This window comes from Chiloscyllium punctatum, chromosome 16 (assembly GCF_047496795.1).
Source record: "Chiloscyllium punctatum isolate Juve2018m chromosome 16, sChiPun1.3, whole genome shotgun sequence".
Taxonomy (NCBI): Eukaryota; Metazoa; Chordata; class Chondrichthyes; order Orectolobiformes; family Hemiscylliidae; genus Chiloscyllium; species Chiloscyllium punctatum.
This window is the reverse complement of record NC_092754.1, coordinates 12,181,086-12,205,654: the sequence shown is the minus strand read 5'-3', so window position 1 is coordinate 12,205,654 and position 24,569 is coordinate 12,181,086. Positions and strand designations below refer to the sequence as shown.

The 24,569-nt window shown below is 38.9% G+C and overlaps 1 protein-coding gene across 5 annotated transcripts in view; it reads left to right on the top strand.

The window, feature by feature from the left end:
• The window catches only part of mmel1 (membrane metallo-endopeptidase-like 1), a 63,052-nt gene that overhangs the window by 9,795 nt on the left and 28,688 nt on the right, over positions 1 to 24,569 (top strand). For 3 of the 5 annotated variants that reach the window (XM_072586234.1, XM_072586235.1, XM_072586233.1), the window contains exons 3-12: positions 2,180 to 2,239; positions 3,013 to 3,174; positions 4,528 to 4,608; positions 6,624 to 6,719; positions 9,798 to 9,916; positions 11,356 to 11,421; positions 12,311 to 12,445; positions 15,516 to 15,605; positions 16,152 to 16,288; positions 17,460 to 17,553. In XM_072586234.1, coding sequence (XP_072442335.1) covers positions 2,180 to 2,239; positions 3,013 to 3,174; positions 4,528 to 4,608; positions 6,624 to 6,719; positions 9,798 to 9,916; positions 11,356 to 11,421; positions 12,311 to 12,445; positions 15,516 to 15,605; positions 16,152 to 16,288; positions 17,460 to 17,553 — 1,040 coding nt within the window. Of the gene's footprint in view, positions 1 to 2,179; positions 2,240 to 3,012; positions 3,175 to 3,227; positions 3,276 to 4,527; positions 4,609 to 6,623; positions 6,720 to 9,797; positions 9,917 to 11,355; positions 11,422 to 12,310; positions 12,446 to 15,515; positions 15,606 to 16,151; positions 16,289 to 17,459; positions 17,554 to 24,569 lie in introns of all 5 variants that reach the window. The other 2 variants (XM_072586236.1, XM_072586237.1) reach the window with 2 other exon arrangements.

Below are 24,569 nucleotides of genomic sequence, written 5' to 3'. Positions count from 1 at the left end.
CACAACTCCACTTTTATAAGTGATCATAAGTTGAAAATTTACTCCAACGATAATTTGCAGCTTTGCATCAAATGAATTGCATCAGTTGTCTCCTTTGACTTGCATATGTACTATGGCCAATAAAATGTTTCAGCTTGATGATTTGGCACATGTGATTGGCCAATTGTGAGTTGCTCAGAGGGCTTCACCAATAGTACAACCTTACTACTGCACTGAAGTATCAATATAAATGATGTCTACAGTTTGAGACCAGAACGCACAATGTTCTCATTCACTGGTCACCAATTAGTTAACCCTCAAGACATAAGCACCAGAACAAATCCAGTTTGGTGCTAAGGAAACATAACTATATATATTGAAGACCATGATGTGTGGAAGAGAGAATTCACACTATATTGATACTGTAAAAGCAGAGTATATAAGAAATATAACATTTGAAATTTTATCTCTAATGCACATATTTCCTGATGAAGGGCTTATGCCTGAAAGGTCAACTGTCCTGCTCCTTGGTTGCTGCCCAACCTGCTGTGCTTTTCCAGCGCCACCATTTTCGACTCTGCATTTGCTTAGCAGTAACAATTTAATGAAAGTTGCATTGTCGATTCTGACTGTAGGACTCTACTAGTTGCATATAACATCTGGAGAGCGCTGTCTGTAAATGTCTGATTAAAAATAGCAGACGACTAACAGCTGAAGTCTTTCTTGTTCTTAATATCTTGTGCATTCACCTCACCCTGATGTATGGCAGTACAGTGCTGAGAAAGTCTTGCCAAAGGTAATGTTTTTGAGATGATAGATTAATTCAGGGTCCCATGTATTTATGATGGTTCAACTGAATTTAAAAAGAAAATCCATGGTACTGTTCCAAGAAAAGCTAGGGGTCTTTGGTTTGCTCAGTGAAATATTGTCATAACTAGCTGCTCATTTGCTGGTTGTCCAATCTTGCCACATTAAAATTGATTGTTCCATTTATTTGTATAACAAGCAGGACGATGCTTCACAAAGCAAATTGGATGTGAAAATCCTTGAATGTTGCTCAGAGTTGAGAAGGTGTTTATCAATTTTTCTTGCACTCAAACTCTCTTAAAGTGTTGGATGAAATATTGTTTATACTCAACTCTGTGGGCTGTGTGCCCACTGAACAAAAACAATTTTACCAAACACATTTCTAAATTCCCTGTCAGCCAGTCAACACAGAAGGCCATTTTGCGAACAATTATGTTTTGCTTCAATCTGTTTTAACACATAACCTACATTCAATTTAGAAAGTAGTACCTTTTCTGTCCCTCTCTCCCACACTGTAATATGTCTGTTGAATACTATCTGAATATCTTTTAATGATGTGTATGTCTCTGACAGCATTTCTCATTGTAAAGTCAAGTTGAAAGTTTAATGTTCATAAGTGTAGAACAACACCAAAGGTGAGAAGATTAAGAAAGATTGTGGAATGTAGGTGACTGAAGTGGGTTCAGACCAAGCTGGAATAATCATTTTAATGGCTAAATTTTATTCATGATTGGCATAAATGGAATTTAAAGTCGGCCTAGTTTAAAACAGAGGCCGATTGGGTTAGTTTCCTATTAGGTTCAGGTTAAAGTGAGCTCTGCCAGAGTTTTGGAAGCCTGTCAGGTTTTAGAAAGAAGAGAAAACTGTAGAAGCTAATGTGTTCAACAGCTTTGAATTCAGGCAAAATTTAAAATGAGCTGGACCAGTCGATGATGCACTGTTTTTGATTTTAGCAGAAAGGTTAAATTGAAAAATATGTGGGATGACGCTTTTGAAACTCAGAATGACCACAGAAGGGAGTTCAGGGAAGGAATAAGCAAGAGGAAGAAATAAATTGCATTCATACAGCCTCAGGACATCCAAATTAATTTGCTTCATGAAATAATTTTTGCAGTCAAGTCACTTTTGAGAATTAAACGAACATGATGGTCACCTTTTGCACAGTGAGGCCACATGAGAATGAAGAGATGAATGACCTGATAATCTGGTTTAATTATGCCGTTTAAAAATTCCAGTGTTCTCCCTGGAAAGTTCTGTTTTCTCTCAGAGAGGCTAAATATGATACTGGAGGGAGAACCATTCATTGTAGCCTGCTTGATAATCTTTTGCCCTTCGGTGAAGCAAAACTGAATGGAGTTTCTGACTGAAGCCTTTTTCTGTTTTTGGTCCTCAGACAAACAGTTCTCCAGTAATTTGGACAATGTGTGCATGACCTCGGACTGTGTGGCTGCAGGTAAATGAGGTTTGGAAATTCCATGAAATAAAGAATAAGCAAAGTCACTTGTACTTGTCTGTAAATGCTATTGGCTCTATGTACTGCTAGTTCCTCATGGGAATAAATTGTGGATAACGAGACAATAATTATGGGTTTTATTTTCTTGCAGTCATTGATTTTAGTGGAAATTAGGTGCAAATGCAAAGCACAAGTTGATGAGCTATACACCTTTCTCATGAAGATTAAGCAGAGGGTGAAAAAGTAAATGATAAATAATAGTCCTTAAGTAAAACCATTATTTCTTTGAATCTTTCAGCATTAAAGGAGGCTATTCAGCCCATTATAATGCATTGAAAGCATAGTTTTGCCAGCTTCCCGAAGGCAAGCTAAGGATCTGGTAAAATAGTAGGGAGCCATGTATGGCCATCCTTACAGTCCAATGTAGTCCTGCCTCAGTATATCCTGTTGATTTGAAAAGACTGTTGTCATTTCAGCTTTGGGATAATTTTTAAATGAATTTTTAAAGGACTCTCTGTTTAGGACACACATGCCCTAACAACCCCTGTGTGAAAATATTTTTTTTAAATCTCTGTCTTTATTCTGTTTTTAGAAGACTTTAAATTTATGCTTTATAGTTGGTGCCTCACTAACCAGTGAAACTGATTTATTCCAGAATTTCATACTAGAATCTTTGATAATGTTGAAATACATGTCCAAGCATGGATACAAATACAAGCACAGTCCCAGAGAACTGAGTAAAAGATATGATACTTGCCTTTCTTTTAATTCAGCTGCAAGGATAATCCAGAATATGGATTCATCTGTCTCACCATGTGAAGACTTTTATAGGTATGCCTGTGGAGGTTGGCTGAATCAGCATATTATACCAGAGACTAAACCTGGATACAGTACGATAGATATGCTAAGGGATAAACTGAACATCATTCTGAAAGGTAAAACTCCAACACTAATCAGGATGGTACTCAATTGCCTATGTCTTTTTTAGATAAAATTAAACAAAAGTACTGGGACATTGTGTTGCTGGACATTACAAGTAAGTGATGTAATTTCCTTCAAATGTGGTGATAGAGTTGAAAATTGTGGTGCTGGAAAAGCACAGCAGGTCAGGCAGCATCTGAGGAGCAGAAGTCGACAATTCAGGCATAAGCCCTTCATCTGGAATGGGCGCCACATTTTTCAACTCTGACTCCCCAACATCTACAGCCCTCATTTTCTTTCAAATGTGGTAGAGATGTTGATCAGATACTGTATCGCATGTGGAAAAAGTGATGGGCAAGTGGAGAGTGTGCACCTAAAGAAAGTTATTTTAACACAACCTGAACAGTGGAGGACTCTCAGGTTCTGATTAGTAACTCCTTTTTGTATACACCTTTTTGCAGACTTCATTGGTAAACAAACTCAGACAAAAGAAGTGCAACAAAAGAGGTCAGTTCAATTCTAACAGCTTCTTTTTGGATTCCTTTTGTTTCTCTTTCCGTAGATGCTGCCAGACCTGCTGAGTTTCTCCAACATTCTCTGTGGTTTCAGTATTTGTAGTATTTTGCCTTTATTATTCTGAGCAGGTAAGGGAAACAGTAACTGCAAAATTGTTCTATTGTACCTAAATTATTTTTTAGTTGTAAAATACATTCCCAATGGATTATTATGCATGTTGTCTTCAATATGGATGTACTTGGTAATTATTTCCACATAACTCAGTAGCTCAGAGGTTATCACTGCTGCCTCACAGTGGCAAAGACCCAGGTTTGATTCCAGCCTTGGGTCACTGGCTGTGTGGAGCTTGCACTTTCTTCCCATGTCTGTGTGGTTTTTCTCCAGGTGCTCCATATGAGTTTCCTCTCATATCCTCCAAAGATGTGCAGGTGAGGAGGACTGGCCATGCTAAATTGCCTACAGTGTCCAGGGATGTGCAGGGATTAGCCAGGGAAATGCAAGATTTCTGGATAGGATAACGGGTTGGGTTTGGGTGGGATGCTCTTTGGAGAGTCAGTGTGGACCTGATGGGCTAAATGGCCTGCAACCACACTGTTGGGATTCTATGTCCTTATTCTGGTGTGTGAGGCAGTTGATATGCAAGGAGCGACCCAGTGATTACACTCCATGGAATAGTCTACCAAACGTTTACCCAAAAATGTCAGGAGCACAAAACAGGATGGTTTTATTCAGTAATTCGTATTCATTTGTGAGAAGAGAGAGAAAGACCTCATGCTTTTAAAGATTATTTTGATCCTTTGATTAAAAGTTATATTTAACTCAGCTGTTGCTTGTCATATCTGTGCTTTTAGGTGTTTTAGAGATGCCAGATGATGGAGACCGTGAAGCTTTTAAGAAAGCTAAACAGCTGTATAAATCCTGCACAAATGAGAGTGAGTTCAATTTAAAGTAATTTGCGTGGTTAAAATATATATTCATGTCTGGACTTCCTCCAGTGGTTTAATGACTAAATGCTCTGTGTCAGGGGGAGATAAGCACGCAGATGTGGGAAAGTCAAATCTTCACTGTCTGCGTTCAACAGAGGTAACAGGGGATCATTAAGATTGATCAGCTACAGACAGAGGTGAAACTGGAGAGTAGGATCAAGTAAAATTCCAACTGCTCGTTTGAGAGCTGATAGCTCCTGCTGAGATGTGTGTATTGAATGGTGAGATAAGCAAGCTGGGTCATACTGCAACAATGTGGCCTCCAGCTACTCACTGTCATCTGCCCAAGGGGCAATTAGAGATGGGAATCAAATACCAGCCTAACCAGCAATGCCCACATCTGGGAAAGAATAATTCTTTTTTAAAATTCAATTCAAATCGGGATTTTATAAAGGGATATCATAACTCTTTTTTTAACTCCACATCTCTATTTGAAAAGCCCAGGGCACCTCATGCTCTTTTGATGACTTTTAGTATGACAATATGGAGCTGTTCTTGATCTTCATTGGTTTGACCTCTGCCCTTTGATTTTTAAATCCCAACCTTGGGTCACAAATTCCATCACTACCTCGGTCACAAATCTCTACAGCTTGGTCCAGCTCTCTGTCTCCGTTTTCAGCTTCTGCTGGCAACCCCTTTCTCTTTCTTGTCCTTGTCCTTGTCATCCTTGTCAGAACCTTTAGCCTGCACATCTCCACATTCTAACATTGGTCACAAGTTCCATGTCACTAATTCCCATCCCACATCAAAAGCCACATTTCCAGCCCCTGGTTTACCTTCTTCTTGAATTCTATTCCCATTCCTGCTTTGTACCTAATATTGTCCCACAGAACTTTCCTTTTTTGAGGTGTCTTGCAGCACCTTGCTTTGATAAAGACACACATTGAAGTTAAGCTTGTTTCTGAGTTTTCAAATTAATCTTTGAGGATTAATTTCAAAGGCATGGGGGCAGAGCTGAAGAGGTTGGCGCAAGCTTACAAGGAAACAAGTTGACTCAGCAAGCCTGCTGCGAATCAGTGTTGAAAAGGTGCTTGCAGTCAAATATGATCTTATCATTACAGGTGCTAAACAAATGCCCCCACCATTGGCACTACATACCCTGTAAAAGAAATCTCTGATGGGGTGTATAACAAGTCACCAATTCAATTTTGTGCCCTCACCAAAGTAAAATTTTATCCCAGGTGAGTATGACTTCAGTAGGCCTGTTTAGACGAGGAAAAGCATCTGGGACAAACAACATCCCATGTTAAAGGATGTTAAAACAAAGAAGGAGAAGTGTCTCATTGCCTCAGGTATATTAGGAGTTTTGGAATACTCTTTCTAAACTTGAAGGAGTTACAAGACAGATAGAAAACCTGTGTTAGAATGCAGTCATTTCTTGTTTTGCTGAATACTTCAGCAAACACAAAGGTAATTGGCTTCAAGTGAAAAATTGGACTCATTACTGATGTTTTATCACAGTTACATTGCAATGGACTCCCAAAACAACAATACGTTTGATTCATCAGAAATCACTGGGACCCTTTCTGCACAAAAATTAATTTGTGCAAGCTACTAAATTTTAACACCCACCAGCGTCATGTGAATATAAACCACAGAAACAATATAGTGATTATGTCTCTTAAAAGAGATTGCAACTTTTTTTAAGATTAGTTCGTGAATTTTATGTTCCCTATGGCATAAAATGAGAGTGGAAGTGTCAATTCTTTAAAATTAATCTGAAAGGGGAAAATTGTGATTGAAAGAAACAGTCAGCTTCTTTTCACTTATTTCTGATTAAATTCAGATACTATAACATTAACTGCATCAATGGTTCAATGGACTGAATGGCCTGCTTCCACATTGTACGGATTCAATGATTCTATGAGAAGTGCTTCAATTGGTTGTAAAGTGCTTTTAAACAGCCTACAGTTGTAAAAGACAACCTATAAATACAAGTCTTGCTTTTAATTTTATCACAGGTTCACTTGAGGAAAGGGACTCTGAGCCACTCCTAAATCTGTTGGATGAAATTGGAGGATGGCCAGTTACCACATCTGATTGGGATATCACGAAAGGTATGCAACAGTTTTCAAACAAGTCTCCAATGTTGTTAATTCTAAACCTATTTTTAAACACTTTGAGAACTGAAGCTGTTTTGAGTTTGGCATTAGCTATTTCTACAATTACCGTACAAGCACTTAACAGCTCTCTCCGAAGGAAGTAACCCTTGCAAAGAAATGCATACCTCAAGCTCCAAATTCTTCGTCCCCTTCTGTCTAGTTGACGCTCTCTCCGTAGGTGCTATGTATGCATCTGACCATTACGATGTCATACAATGCCATGCCTGACTAGCATTTCGATCGCAACTTGTGAGATCCATCCTACGAATACACAAACTGAGTAACTGCCATCTATGTGGCACAGGTCTACCTGGATTTCCACAACATTTCCTGGAAAAGGAGAAGGATACACAGATGCCGTGTCCACAGATGCCAGGGAGAGAGTGTGAGATTAGGTTGACAGGCACTGATTAATGAATATGTTTTAAATTCTTTAAAGATTTGGTCCTTTCATCGGATCACTCAGTTGAGACACATTCCCTCTGTCAATGCTATTAGTGCCATATTATTTATCGTCACCATGCATCCTTGTGCATTAGTTTGGACTCTGTGGTAATACTTTCACCTGTGATTCAGAAAAAATGTGAGTTTGAGTACTAGAGACTTGAGCATATTGTTTAGGGCTGTCTCTTTGGGGCTAATTGTTAGTGGTCAGGTCTTTCAGATGATACATTGAATTAAGGTCATATGTTTTATCTCAGGGTGATTGCTTTATTCCCTAGAGGAATCTTCACTTTGATCCGTATTGCCACTGCCACTTCCTCAACTTCTGAACAAACAAGTTGGGAGTTGCTAGTTCTAAATTGATTTAATAGGATTCTCATCTACTCTCGGCTAATATGCCACAAATTTTGGGGAGAAAGTGAGGATGACAGATGCTGGAAATCAGAGTCTAAAAGTATGGGGCTGAAAAAGCACAGCAGGCAGCATCTGAGGAGCAGGAGAGTTGGCGTTTTGGCCATTCCTCATGAAGGGCCGATGCATAAAATTTCAACTCTCCTGCTCCTTGGATGCTACCTGACCTGCCGTGCTTTTCCAGCACCACATTTCTTGACAAATTTTGTGTAATCATTTTTCTCCAATTTCCATTGTGCCACTTGTCTAAGTAGCCAAATTTAATGTGCTTGTAGAGGTTATAGAGCATAGAACATTACAGCGCAGTACAGGCCTTTCGGCCCTTGACGTTGCACTGACCTGTAAAAATAATCTGATGCCCATCTAACCTACACCATACCATTATTATCCATATGTATGACCAATGCCCATTTAAATGCCCTTAACATCGGCAGGTCTATTATTGTTGTAGGCAGCCTGTTCCATGTCCCTACTAATCTCTGAGTGAAGAAACTACCTCTAATATCTGTCCTAAATCTATCACCGCTCAATTTAAAGCTATGTTCCCTTGTGTTAGCCTTCACCATTCGACGAAAAAGGCTAAATCACCTTCATTCCCAAAACTTCGTATTTTGTGCAATAGCCTACCATGTGGAATCTTATCAAACGCCTTACTGAAGTCCAGATACACTACATCAACTGCTTTACCTTCATCCACCTGTTTTGGCAACTTCTCAAAGAACTCAATAAGGTTAGTGAGGCACAACCTACCATTCACAAAACCGTGTTGACTATCCCTAATTAAATTATTCCTTTCCAACACCTTACGCACAACTGAAGTAAGGCTCACTGGCCTATAATTACCAGGGTTGTCCCGACTCCCCTTCTTAAACAAGAAAACAACATTTGCTACCCTCCAGTGTTCTGGCAGTACTCCTGTCAACAATGAAGACATAAGATCAAAGCCAAGGACTCTGCAATTTCCTCCCTGGCTTCCCAGAGAATCCTTGGATAAACTCCATCCGACCCAGGGGTCTGACCTATCTACCTCAATCCCATCTAATCTTGTAGCCTGTATCTCCACATTCTTACTAACATGCCTTTTTCCAATGTGAATACTGACAAAAAGTATTAATTAAGCGCTTCATTTAGTGTTATGCTATCTTCTGAAATATTTCTCCATGTCTCCAATGTCTCTGATTTGTCATACAGTGATATCAAGTAATGAATGAACAGCAACATTTGAAATATTGTTTTAAAAATTGATTTGTGCAGTATGTATAGCTGTATTAGATTAGTTTGAAGAGTTAATAGTTATACTTCCATGTTTCAAACTGTTAATCAGCTTTGCATTTTAGTTAAGCATACCTGTTATAATGAATCAATAATTCTATTCTTTATTAAATAAACTTGGTCGTTGTTTACTTTTCTTTTATATTCTGAAACTAATATACAGATAAGATACATCATTGGCCACATTGGGAATTGGGTAAAATATTTAAATATATGTTGTAAACAGTGAACTAATGGAACTAGAGGATGACAGTGCACTCTCCCAACTGGGTTCATGCCACTCGATGAAATGTTTCCCTCCAAGCCAAGCACCATTCTGACAAGAAACTATATCTCCATTCCTTCACTGTTGCTGGGTCAAAACCCTATACTCACTTCCTAACAGCACTGGAGGTGTAACTACATTACCCAAACTCATGGGCAATTAGGGTTGGATAAAAAATGCTGATACAGCCAGCAATGTTCATATGTTGTCAAAGAATAATTTAGAAAAATAAACAACATTTATATCTTCCCTCAGTCTATCACCTTGGCCTGAAATGTTAACTCTTAACCTGCTGAGTGTTTACAGTAATTATTGTCTTTAAATATCTTGACATCAAATTTTTTGAATAATGTCCTGTTGTTTGATAATGTTCCTGTGAACGTCTTTGAAGTATTTTACGGTGTTCAGGACATCGGTTGCTGTTGCTGTTAGCCATAGATATCATCAGAATGGCATTTCTATTGTCTGAACACACCATGTTTGTAGTAGATACCATTGCTGCTAAACCATGGGACGGATGCACATTACTTTTTCTGTGCTTATTGGATGAGGTGGATTCAGGTAGAGCTAACCATGTATGATGTCTTGAGTTAATGTTTTCTACTAAATGTATAGATGTTGCTTTCACTCTGTCTCTTCAGATCCTGATTGGAGTTTGGAGACCATCCTACCACATCTTAATATCTATTACAATAAGAAATCTATTGTGGGGATGTTTGTTTTGATTGATGGCAAGAACTCGAGTAGACATATCATTCATGTAAGTAAGTTATCATTAATTCCTGCTTTAAGCCATTGGTGTTGAATATACTTTTGCTGCATAGATGGGAGGTAATCTATGTAACTTTAGCACGTAAGGAATTCTCTGTATACAAATGTAGGTACTTGAGGATTTAAGAGAATGTAATACTTTAGAAAAGCGTTTAAAGCCTTTCTTTACACTGTCATAATGCTGAGGCAGTAAATGATAGGTGTTGTGAGTGACTGTCAATGCAAATGTTTGATCCTTGATTCACTTGATACTCTTTATCAATCATTCGTAGAAACATCAAATGTCTGTTTAAATTTTTGAACCTGATTATTTCTTGAAGATATGAATTTCAACCATCTGATACAACCTGAGTTTTTTTTCTGATTTGACCTTGTGTTTCTAACAGGTGAATATTAGCCACCAGGAATCTAACATCAAAATACAGTTTCTCACTTTTAGCAAAATTTTTCCAAGTGTTTTAGCTTGTTGGAGATCATGTACGGACATTTGCTGATGAGTTGGGGACAGGGAATTTGCCAGAATCACCTGAATATACTGCTCATGGGGTTATATTGTGATCTGCAAACTGCATTTAACACTGCCGCACCCCCTGCCCCCGCCCCAATTGCCTTTGGTGCAAAATGTAGTCAGGTTGCTGTTGTACGCAAGTGGTTCATGTTGAGATATTCTGATGTTGCCATCTGGGAACTTGACTCATTGTCATTATGATCTGTCAGAGAGCCTGGAGTGCATTCCCAACAAAGGTCCAGCCAATAAAATGAATGGCTGAAGAATGACTTGCAATTTTCAAGGAAACTACCCATTCATTTCTCTTTGAATCAGTGATTTTATTCTTACACAGAAATATGGACCAGCATTTATTACCCATCCCCGACTGTCCTTGAGAAAGTGGTAAACCACTGCAGTCCATGTGGCATTGGTACACCCACATTAGGAAGGAAATTCCAACAGCAGTGAAGGAGCAGCAATACAATTCCTAGTCTGGATGCTGTGTGACTTGGAGCAGAGCTTGTGGGTGGTGATGTTCTCACGTGCTTGCTTTCCTTATCATTCTAGATGGTAGCATTTGCAGGTTTGGAAGGTGCTGCTGAAGGACCCTGAGTGATTTGTCGCAAATTGCACTGCTGCCACTGTGATGGAGGAAATGAAGGTTAGCGGTGGTAGATGGGATGCCAGTCAAGAAGGCTGCTTTGTCCTGTCTATTGTAGTGGATTTTAAGCCAGTGCTGTCAAAGGAACCTTTATACATTGCTGCAGCGAATATTTTAGATCATACATAGTGCTGCCCAACAATGAGTCAATGTTGGAAGGAGTGGAATCCTTTGTTCTTGTTGGTGTCAAATTTCTTGGATGTTATTCCAGAGAAGCAGAAATCAGTTCACACCAGCATGAGCCTCTTGCTTAATGTGTTGCCTGTAACTCTTGCAGGTTGATGAGCCCAGTCTGGGGATGCCTTCCAGAGATTATTATTTTGGAAATGGAAACTACAAGATGGTGAGCTCTGAGACTGACTGCACAGAAGTAGCTTGGATTCTTACCGGTGCAATCTACTATCTAGTTTCACACATTTTATGAATTTTCAACTATTATTTTTCCTCCCTTTAAACATGTTTCATTTCAAGGGATTACACAGTTATTTTACAATATTGTTTGAAACTGAACTGATTCCTCAAACTGATGGTTGAAGAAGATCTAGCATGGGAACTCAGCACTTTTGTTTTCTAAATAATAAAGCTAAACAAAGAAAACACTCTTCTTCACCTTTAGTCACTTCAGTTTGTTAGCATGTGTAGAAAGGTAAACATTAATATCTAGGCTTTTTGGCACAGAATTATGCTGGCAACATATGCTGGAACTCAGGAATACATCTGATTTATGGCTTCAGCTTTTAATATGGGGCGGAATATTGGACGTGTGCCCAATGTCCTAATAAGTTGGGTACAATAGCCAATGATTGTAGTTTTGGATTAATAACAGAGAGATTCTAAGTTAAAATCCTTTTTACCAAGTTGTGAACAGAATTCAAAACATCTGCAAATTTTCATCCTGGCACCAGAACATAACTATGAAATTGTCATAAAAATTCATGCAATCCACTAACATTTGAACGCTATCTTGAATGTCCCACTTGTAACTCAAGTTCCATATTATGTGGATGACTTTAAGTAGTCAGTGCACCTATAGATGTGTAATAAATACTGCCTTGGCAGTGTTTCAGTTATCCCAAGAATGGATAAAAGATTGATGCATTTTAGTTGCTTAGGAAGTGTGAAAGGCAAAAGTGTACCCCTCAGTAAAATGGTGTACAAATGTAAAACCTTGTATGCATGTATCTGTCAAATAAATCACTCCCTGAATTTAGTGGGTGTTCCTCTTTATTAAGGTGCGTGAAGCTCATTTGCAAATTATGATCATAATTGCTAAGATGATCAGGGAAGACAGAAATGTGACAAAAAATGATACTTTTGTTGAAGAAGAAATGACAAAAGTCCTGGAGTTTGAAACTGAATTGGCAAATGTAAGTACTTGAGATTTCTATACCTTTTCCATGAAGATAGAATGATGAACAAGAAGTACAAAACACAATCACACTGAAGAATGGTGCCATCCTCCTTAAGCATTTGGTGCTAGGTCATATAATAAAACAAAGAACTACAGGAATGAAAACAGAAATTGCTGGAAAAACTCAGAAGGTCTGACAGCATCTATGGAGAAAATCCAGAGCTAACATTTTGGTACTAATGACCCTTCTTCAGAACAGTTCTGAAGAAGGATCAGTGACCCGAAATGTTAACCTCTGCTTTCTCTCCACATATGCTTCCAGACCTGCTGAGTTTTTCCAGCAATTTCTATCTGTGTTTCTAATTTCCATTATCTGCAGTCCTTCTGGGGATTTTTTTTGTTCAATAAAGTGCAGCAGGTACTGGAAATCTGAAACAAGCAAAATCAGAAATTTCTAAAGAAACTCAGCAATTCTGGCACCATGTACGAGCACCAAAGAATGTTAATGTTTCAAATTCAGTGACTCTTCTTCAGAATTCGCTGGACTTTGTTCTGAAGCAGAGTCACTGAACTTGAAACATTAATGTTGTTTTCTTCCCACAGATGCTGCCAGACCAGCTGAGTTTCTCCAGCAGTTTCTGTTTTTGTTTGATCCTGGCTCATGCTCTCCCTGAACACAAGACTCACACTACATTACATCACTCACTACATTGCTCTGTTGTATTCTGTCTTAATGCTTCATATTTGATACAGTAGCTCTCATGTTGCTGAATTCTAACCCCAAATTAACTGCGGCTTTCAGTCACCTTCAGGACTGGCTGGAATATGGGTAAAATCTCTATGACTTCACGCAGAGGCAGGAATGCTACCATAAAGCTGTAGGTTAATGAACAAGCTGTCTCAAACAGGAAATAGTGAATAGGTCAATCATAAGGCAATAAAGTAGAGTCAATGGAAAATAAGGAATTGATGTTTCTGAGATGGAATTTTTACAAAATGTTGATCGGTTGGAAACATTCTATGCCATCAAAATACAAGTATACTGCTCAGTTATGTTTCTACAGTTATGCAATTAAACAACTGCATCTGGATTCACAAATATTATAGTAACAAATCAATGCGTCAAATATATTTGAATAAGATTCAAATGATTGGATGGTCAAATGGCATGTTTTGATGGATTAATGAGGTGTGAAGGTTTGGTCAGTCCAGCTGCATTGTGATGAATGTATTCTCCTTCTTTACATTAACTCTGAAATAAACTGGCTAATATATTCATAAATTCATAAGTTAAACAAAATGTACTTCTGCAGATTTAGATGTCAATCTAGTCTTTTTTTTTCTGCCCTTCCCCACATCCCCAACCTTTCTTGAAAGGCTTCTCTCTCAATGGACAATAGTCATGTAGCTAACATCTAACCTAACCTGTAAGTGTTAGCAGGAATACTTGAGGGCATCATATATCATATGGCCCCTCCTGAGAAAGATCAGAACGTCACATATAGTGATCAAGAACAAGAGCTGAGGCTACAAATGAGAGAATATCAGCCAAAGGATTACGGAGGCTGAATGATTGTCAAGGATTCTCCCACCATATCATCTGAGACGAGTTAACCTGTTGTGGGATTAGAATTTATAGACAGCAGACAAACGGGCCATTCAGTGCAGCCAGTCCATTTATGCTCCACTCAATCCTCTAGTGGGTGGTTTGCATGTGGAATGAACTTTCTGAGGAAGTGATGGTGTGGGCACAATTACAATGTTTAAAAGACATTTAGATAAGTACATGAATAGATTACTTACAGTGTGGAAACAGGCCCTTCGGCCCAACAAGTCCACACCGCCCCGCCAAAGTGCAACCCACCCATATCCCTACATTTACCCCTTACCTAACACTTCGGGCAATTTAGCATGGCCAATTTACCTGACCTGCACATCTTTGGACTGTGGGAGGAAACCGGAGCACCCGGAGGAAACCCACGCCAACACGGAAAGGTTTGGAGGGATATGAGCCAGGAGCAGTCAAGTGGGACTGGTTTAGTTTGGGATTGTGGTCAGCATGGACTGGTTGGACCAAAGGGTTTGCTTTCATGCTGTATGACTCAATGACTCTATAAACCAATTATAACCCTCCATTTCTTTCTCAACCATTTGCTTGGCCAGCTCCCCCTGAAGTGTGTTGACAGTATTCACTTCGTCCACTCTCTGGGATAGTGAAGTCAACATTCTTTCCACTGTTTGAGTCGAAATGTTCCTTCTGATTTCTTGGATGGATTTCTTGATGACTACGCTTTGCCAATAGCATCGAGTTATGCTCTTGCCCACAAGAGGAAGCATTCCTTCTGTAAGCACTCCGTCAAAACCTTTCATAATTTTAATCTTTTGGGTCATCTGTAAGTCTTTTGATTTCCTTCAATGACAAGAAAAGGCCTCAATCTTTTCCCAGTATTTATTAACAAGCTTTGCTGTTATTGCCTACTTAAAGATTTTCTGCACCCCTCCTCGTGATTTTATACTGAAGTCTGATGCAAACCTGTTTGCTCATCTGCCCTCTCCTCATTTTTCACTATTAGATCCCAGACTCATTTTCGATAGGGCTTTGAAAGCTTTATTGTCTGTCTGTCAATATAGTTTCAGACAGAGATAGATAGGTTCTTGATTAGTGAGGGAATCAAGAGTTACAAAGAGAAAGCAGGAGAATAGGGTTAAGAAATATATCAGCCATGATGAAATGGCAGAGCAGACTTGATCGACCAAATGGCCTAATTCTGCTCCTGTATTTTATGGTCTTATAGTTTTATATAAGTCCTTTTCCCTCAGCTTCCTCTGACATCTATGTTGGGAACCTTAACTCCTTCTGGTCGTATTTTCCGTATACAGAGTAAAGAAGTTTCTCCTAAATTCTTGTTTGAATGTATTAGTGACTAATGACTATGAACCTGAATTTTGAACAGTCCCCACCAGTGAAAATATCCACTCTATCAATTTACTTGATAACTGACTGACTTTGATATCTATCGAGCTGCCTAAGGTTATCACCAGGAGGTAAATTGCCTGCACAGGTAAAACTGATTGTCTCTCCATAGGCTACTGCATGTCCAGAGGAAAGGTACGATGTTATGCAGTGCTACAATAGAATGACACTTCCAGAACTTCAAATGAAATTTGATCTCAATGTGAGTAGATTTATTTCAGTGATTGCTTCCTGTCGGTACACATTGTACATTAGATGTTAAGAGTGACATCTAGGTTAATACTGAGGAGAAATGTAATGATTGATTGACTGTCTGGTTCCAGATTTGTCAGTACTGTTCAGATTGGTTCCATTGACTCTGACAGATTCTCGTTATATGTCATTCTCCCATCTGTATACTTTAGCCACCACGTAGCTTTCTATATGGATACGAATCATTTTAATCTTCAGCTCATGAATATCTCCTTCACTGTGTCAACCATTGTGCCTTTGGGTGTTTTAAACATTCTTGTTATCTGTGTCTTTCTGTCAAAGAAGTGAGAATATTAGCTCTTGATGAGAATGTGGAATAACTTAACTTGTCCATAGATTTTTTTTTTGTGCTTTGCTTTCTGTACACCTTCTGGCAAGTATGATTATTGGTAGCTAAATCCAATTTGTATCATTTTAATATCCAGTCTCTTCTATGGTATTATTGAACAAACAAGTATTAACTACTCAATTCTTTGATTCATGCCTGTGCCTCCAGGGATTTAACTGGACACAGTTTCTTCAAGGGATTCTGGCTAGCGTCGATATTGAAGTCCATCCAGAAGAAGAAATTGTGGTTACTGACATTGAGTATCTTCAGAAACTCAAGCATATTCTCCCAAAATACTCAAAGAGGTAAAGATACCAGATTCTAAATTGTTTTGTCGTGATTTGTGAGATTTGCTTCAATTTCATTTTAGTAATTGGAAATGTTCTGATCCCATTCAGTAGACAAACTCACATTTCTATTGCAATAAATCACCTTGCCTATCCCCTCAGCAGACATGGTCAAAGTAAACTCAAAGAGAAGCCAATGGTAGCTACCCATTTTGCTGCAAATGAAACAATGTCTTACCAAAGAGTATTATTTTCACACTGAGATGAAGGAATAGAAATATAGAAAACTGGAGTAGGAGTAGGCCATTCTGCCTTCGAGCTGCTGTTCCATTCAATATGATCACGGCTGATCATCCAACTCCATTCCCTGTTCCAGCTTTGTCCACATATCCTTTGATCCCCCTAGTCCTAAGAACCATGTCTCACTGTTCGACAACATTCCCCAGGGCTCTACCATTAATTGTGTAAAATTCCTGCCCTTGTTCATCTTACCAAAATGCAACACCTCACATTTATCCGAATTAAACTTCATCTGCCGCTCCTCGGCCTATCGGTTCAATTGATCAAAATCCTTTTGTAAACTTTGATAAGCTTCTTCACTGTCCACTATATCACCAATTTTGATGTCATCCACAAACATACTAACCATTCTTCCTATAATCTTATTCAAATCAGTTATATGAATGAGAAACAACAGTGGACCCAGCACCAATCCCTGCAGAACACTGCTGGTCACAAGCCTCCAGTCTGAAAAACAACCTTCCACCTGGGCATGACCTAATTCTGTCCGTATATGCTGTAGTTGTATTGAGGTGATTGGAATCTCTTTGAATAGTTTAAGACCATTGTCATCGTTGATAACCTAGAGTACAAAGCAACTTCGTGTAAGCATGTTATCGTGTCTCGCTAATGTTGTGCAGGCATATTCAATCCATTCATGTGAGATAGTCTTGCCTGGACATCCTGTTGACCCTTAGTCTTTATAGTAAACCTCTCTGGTTTTTGACTGATTTTTGAACTCCTTTACATATTTGAAGAGAGTCATCTTTTTAAAATACTCAATTATTTTTCCATATACAATGCCTGGAAAAAGGTAAATGCAAAATCACTTTAACAGCCGTTTCTATGCTTTGTTTATATTGGACTTCAGCTACCAAATCTTATGCTTTTAGCTCTCTTGTATTTTTAGTACTCTTCAGAACTACCTAGCTTGGCAGCTGATCTTAGACCATCTTAACAACTTAAGCCGGCGCTTTAAGGATGTCCATGCCAACTACCAGAAGGTATACAACCGTTCAAAATCTTTGTTAAGCTTTGCTGAGTTATTATTTGTCCATATAATATTTGTTGTTGCATATCTTAACAATTTCTTTTTCATTCCTATATGCTTTGATCATAATTGCAAATGATATAGATGATTTTCATGTGGATCTAGTAAATGAATTTAAAGTATTGCAGTTTGTTTAGAATTTGTAAGAAAATGATGGGTTCACACTCTGCTAAAGTTTCTACTGTCTCCCAACCTCAGATCCGAACTCTCTAATCTACTACTAACTGCACCATGAATCCTTTCTGGACCACAGAGTCTGTACCCCACTCACGTTTGTGTTAACTCTTCCAAAGTGAATTTGAGCAATTGATTCTGGATTAGTGGTGCTGATGAAGGGCTTTTGCCCAAAACGTCGATTTTGCTGCTCCTCGGATGCTGCCTGAACTGCTGTGCTCTTCCAGCACCACTAATCCAGAATCTGGTTTCCAGCATCTGCAGTCATTGTGTTTATCTTGAGCAATTGATTGTCAACTGGAAGGGGAGCTAATGTTTTGCAGTTGGAGAATTATTCTATCTGTCCCAAGAAGAGATGACAAAAGAGAGAGGAGATTTAAAAAAAAGATATGTGCACCAAAAGAGAAGAAATGCAGAAATAAAAGTTATGAGATAATAAGCGTGGGATAAAGACAAAATGGGAGACTCTAAGACGTTTCACTCCTCTGCTAAAAAGTTAATGGATTTATAAAAATCCAATAAAATTGATGTACACATTTGAGAAAGAAATATTTGTTCCAACATGTCTGTCCTGACATTTTAAAACAATTCAGAATTCTTTTCCTCATTGAATATTTTGCCAAGTTTCTCCTTCAAGATGCAATCATCCCCACCTCAACGAGAGAGGAAAAGTAATCCACTCTTGAAATAATCAACTCCATAAAGTCTTAACATGTTAGTTAGTCTGTTTAAATGTACACAAAGAACTATGAACAATTCCATTGACCAATGTGCGACTAGAGAAAAATTAAATCCTACTGAAAGAAAATGCATGAAAGTGAGTGACTGAAAGTGTGTCAGACATGCACAGTAATTTCAATCAAAATTGATGTAAACATCAGAGATGTACCACTCCCCTTATAAAAGTGGACATCTAGTACATTTTAGCTATTAATCATAATTAGGACATTTCCTCTGAGTTTAATATTGCGTTTGTTTTAATCCTGTAGAATGTTCAGCTTTTAAATGTCACATATTAATATGTGTTTTCACTAATTAGCAACACCCCTGCACCTCCTGATATTCAATACATTCTGCAAAAGTCAGAAATCACCAGGTTATGGTCGAAGGAGTAGCATTCCAAAAGCTTGTGATTTCAAATAAACCTGTTGGACTATAGCCTGGTGTCATGTGATTTCGACTTTGTCCACCCAGTCCAACTCCAGCACCTCCATATTCTGCAAAAATGCCAGATATACAGGAATACTTCCTCATTTTCGACCGTGACATATGGTTTCCCTGCTTGTTGAACAGCTTATCTCTGTTTTCTAGTCTATTTAAGTATTACATCTCTGCTCCTTCTCTCCTGACCTGCTATTTTTGAACTGACTGCTTTTCAGTGTACACTTTGTGATCTTCAGTCCATCGGATATTGGGATTGTTCAGGGGATGTCAGAGAGTCATACAGCACAGAAACAGACCCTTCGGTCCAACCTGTCCATGCCGACCATAATCCCAAACTAAACTAGTCCCATCTTCCTGCGCTTGGCCCATATCCCTCCAAACATTTGTTATTCATGTCCTTATCCAAAAGTCTTCTAAACGTAACTGTACCCACATTCACCACTTCCTCTGGAAGTTCATTCCACACACGAACGATTGTTTGTGTAATAAAACTGACCCATATGTCTTTTAAAATCTTCCTCCTCTCATCTTAAAAACATGCTCCCTAGACTTGGAGTCTCTCACTCCAGGGAAAAGACAGCTGCTATTCACCTTATCTATACTCCTCATGATTTTATAAACCTTTATAAGGTCACCCCTCAATCTCCTACGCTCAAGTGAAACAAATTCCAGCCTATCCAACCTTTCCATATAACTGAAACCCTCCATGCCCAGCAACATCCTGGTAAATCTCTTCTGAATCATCTCCAGTTGAATAATATCCTTCCTATGACAGGGTGACCAGAACTGCACACAGTACTCCAGAAGAGGCCTCACCAATGTCCTGTACAGCCTAAAAATAATGTTCCAACTCCTATACTTTGAGGTCTGAGCAATGAAGGCAAGCATGCCAAATGCCTCCTTAACTACCCTATCTACATGTGACACAAACTTCAAAGAAATGTGTACCTGAAGCTCTAGGTCTCTGTTTTACAACATTACCCAAGGCCCTGCTTTTAATTAGATAAGTTATGCCCTTTTTTGCTTTACCAAGAAGCAATACCTCACTTTTGTCCAAATTACACTCCATCTGCCACTCTCCAGCCCTTTGACCCAATTGATCAAGATCAGTTTGTAAACTTAAATAATCTTCTTCACTGTCATGTGAGATGGAGAAGATTAGTTTTCTTCTTTAAAAACAAATCACTGCTCCATTAAATACATCTCCTACCTCCAACTTCTCAGTCCAGAGGTATGCACACTTAATGTACATATCCCACTTTTTGACCTGTTCAATGATCAGAAGATCTGACTTTGTTTATTCATTCACGGGATGTAAATATCGCTGGCTAGCATCTATTGTCCTTTTCTAATTGCCCAGAGGGCAGTTAAGAGTCAACCACATCTAGTATCTTGGTTATGTAATTTTGACATTTTATTGACTTTGTTGATTGTTCAGGTTGTAAGTTTGCTCGCTGAGCTGGAAGATTTGTTCTCCAGCATTTCATCACCATGCTAAGTAACTTCATCAGTGAGCCTCCATTGAAGCATTGGTGTTCTGTCCCGCTTTCTATTTGTGTGTCTTGGTCTGTTGTGTTGGGTGATATCATTTCCAATTCTTTTTCTGAGAGGTTGGTAAATGGGGTCCAAATGGATATCTTTGTTAATGGAGTTCCAGATTGAATACCAGGTCTCTAGGAATTCCTGTGCATGTCTTTATTTAGCTTGTCTCAGGATGGATATATTGTCCCAGTTGAACTAGTGTCCCTCTTTGACTATGTGATAATTCGTCATGCCTTTTGGTGGCCTGTTGGTGCTTGTATATCCTGGAGGCTAGTTTCCTGCCCATCTGTCCAATGTAATGTTTGTTGCAGTCCTTGCAGGGTGCTTTGTATATGACGTTCGTTCTGCTGGCTGATGGTCAGAGGTCCTTTAGATTCGTCAAGAGCTGTTTCAGTGTGTTAGTAGGTTTGTGAGCTATCATGATGCCAAGGGGCTGGAATAGTCTGGTCATCATCTCTGAGATATCTTTAATGTAGTGTAGTGTGGTTAGACTCTCTAGACATGTTGTGTCATCTTGTTTAGGTTTGTTGTGTCAGAATCAACAGACTGTGTTTATTGAGTACCCGTTGTTCCTGAATATGTTGTAGAGGTGTTTTTCTTCCGCAACTCCTAGTTCCTGGGTGCTGCAGTGTTTGTAGCTTGTTTAAATAATATCCTCATGCAGCTCCATTTGTGGGGTTGGTTGATTGTTGCTCTGCACTGGTGGCCATGTTTAATGTGAGTCTATTGGGACTCAGTCTAGTTTCACTTCACCAGTCGCCATTGGAACACTATTTTTATCTTCCAGTGTGATTGTTTGCATTAAATTTGATTGCCATTACTCTACTCATTCACATATCTTAGCCATTTCGTTCTGTTGTTTCTGTGTTGTCTCCTTTAATTCCATATCTACCTCTTAGTCATTTACAAATTTATCATTTTGTCTTGAATTTCACAATTTTAAGTCACATGTCAATGAGAAATGGCAGTTATCAAGGATGTTTAATGATTAGGAAGGGCAGATAAGAAGGCAAAGGAGGTGAGGTTGTGTTGATAATAACTGATGGGATCAGTACATTGGCAAAGAAGGACCTCAAATCAGAAGAACAATGTGAGAAATCTGTTTGAGTGGAGCTGAGAAACAGCAAGAGGCAGCAAACGTTGGTTCAACTTATTATCAGGCCATCGAACAGTGGAAGTAGTGAGGGACATGACATTAATTTTGAGGTATGAGAAGCATGTAGCATGGGCAATACAGTAATCATGGGTGAGTTCAATTTGCATATGCTCGGGTAAACCAATTGAAAACTAAAGCTATGGAAGGCAAGATTTTGGAGTGTGTTGGGGAAAGCTTTATAGAGCAGTTTATTGAGGAGCCAACTAGAGGACAGGCTATTTTAGTCATAATATTGTCCATTGACAAATGGCTAATTAATAATCTTGCTGTAAACGAACCTTTAGAGATGAAGCAGATTCATCAAATCCATAGAATCTGCACTGACCCTCTGAAGAGCATCCCACCCAGACACAGCCCCCAATCCTATTGGATTGCTGCAATCCCACATTTACCTTTTCCAGTAACTGCGGGAGAAAACTGGGGCACCCAATGGAAAGCAATGCAGACACAGGGAGAACATGCAAGTTCCACACACACAATCACCCAAGGCTAGAATTGAATCCAGCTTCCTGGTGCTGTGAGGCAACAGTGCTAACTGAGCCACTGTGATGTTCTTCTTCGGAACATACATTGAAGGCAGGACTGCATGTAGGCAATGGATAGTGTTTCAAGAGCTATTACATCGCTTATAACAACTGTACATTCAACAAGATGCAAAAACTCTGTCTTTGAATATGTTTAAGGGTTAGGTAGATTTCAGTTTGTCAATTGAATATGTAGTTGAGACAGAAATGTTGCTAAAAAGGCATTGAAGTGTTCGATCATAATAAATGACGAAGGAGACTTCATGGGCTGAATGTCATTTTTCTGTTCATAATCCAGATATTTCCCAAATCAACTTGTTCATTACATATCAATTATTCAATTGGAAACACAGGTGATTTACTAGTGGTGGGTTAATAGATAGGAAAAAATTACCATGAGTCATTTAGTAATGGGGAAAGAAACGTTCAGTTGTATGAGAGCAGTTCTGGACATAAAAGAATAACAAAAACAAACCAACCTGTTCAGGCCCTCTCCATATCTCCCCCACATCTTTGATAGTCAGCAAAGCCTTTACTGGGCTTTGCAAGTAAATTAACCAGTTAGAGAACACAGGTGATTTACTGGTGGGTTAATAGATGAAATAAATACCACAGATGATTTGGTGATGGAAAATAAAAATATTTAGTTGTGTGTAAGAGCACCTTTGGATATAGAACAAAAGAAAAAATGTCAACCTGGTCAAAGATGTTACCTCTGGAGCAATTCTAATATGAAATGTGGCCTCATGGTTCATTGGTAGGGTGCCACTACCATGGCACTACAGCAGCTCCTATGTTCCTAATCCAAATCACTTATGTCAATTATGAACAGGAGTAATCCCAACTGAGCATTGACATACTTCACTCAGTAATCTGTCCACAAACTCCTTTAACAACTATTCATTGTTCTCCAGCCTGCAGCAAATTTATCTTTATCCATTCCCAGAGTATAACTTGAATCACTTCAGTGTTTTGTTTCATTGAATGTCTTTTAAATCAAACTGCTGTTGAAGTTTGAAAATAGATGTACTCTGCCAGAGACCTCGGTTCAATTCCCACCTCAGGCGACTCTCTGTATGGAGTTTGCACATGCTCCCCGTGTCTGCATGGGTTTCCTCCGGGTACTCCGGTTTCCTCCCACAATCCAAAATAATGTGTAGGTTAGGTGAATTGACCATGCTAAATTGCCCGTAGTGTTAGGTGAAGGGGTAAGTGTAGGGGAATGGGTCTGGGTGGGTTGTGCTTCGGCGGGTCGGTGTGGACTTGTTGGGCCGAAAGGCCTGTTTCCACACTGTAAGTAATCTAATCTAATCTAAAAATCTCTGGGATCTATACAGTCAAATTGCATTGTTGGTTGCTTACAAATACACGAAAGGCAAATCACTGATCAACTTTTCCAATCTCCTCCACAAATTCAGCTTTTTTTTTATCACCACAAACATTTTAGAATTGAAATGAGTGAAAACAAGAGTTTAGAGATTGGTGTTTATAATGTGAGACCAATGCTCATTTTAATAACAGGTTTCTTGACTTTCCTCCTATGGTTTTTATCCATGAGATGTTTTGGAATCTGGGCCTTGCCCCTTGACATAGTTACACCAGTGAAAGAAAGCATGAACATAAATTATCATAAAGTAGAAGGAAGAAGCATTCATTGATGTGGGCCCCTTATCATCTCTGGATCAATGCCTTTAAAAAGCCTCTATTGCCCACTTAAATATTTAATTGAACCATAAAATGCTGGGTCACATTCCTGAAACAAATTAAAAGTACATCCCAAGAGGATCAAACTGTTCTGTCAGTGCAGCAGCTGCACCAATATTAATCGCTGCAGTTTCTACCATCAGTTAACATCATCACTGCTGCCTAATTGGCAAAGATAGCACTCAGCACCAACCTATGTTTCTGTCTCAACAATCCTGTGACATGTATTTGTAGCAAATTTCAACTTTAAGAATTCTTTGGCAAACAAAGTTCTCTTGTTACAAGCTTTATGAGAAATTTCAAATTTAGATTTTAAAGGCATAAAGGCTCATGGGCAATAAGCAGGAATATGGTATCGAAGATCAGCCATGATCACGTTAAATGGCAGAGCAGGCTTGAACAGCTAAATGGCCTATTCTTGCTCCTGCTCTCTATGTTATTGTGTTAAGTCATTCTCAGAACTATGAAAGTTTGGTTTTGCAGATCAGAGACAAAGGACAAAAAAAGACATTCATTCATATTCTGCTTTTCATGACCATCTCAAAATGTTCACAACCAATTCAGTACCTTTAAGTTTAGTCACTGGTAATACAGGAAACACAACAGTCAGTCCACATACAAATGGATTGAGGGATATTTCTTGGCCAGGACACTGGAGATAACTCCTTTGCTCTTCTTCAAAACAATGTCTTGGGACCTTTGGTC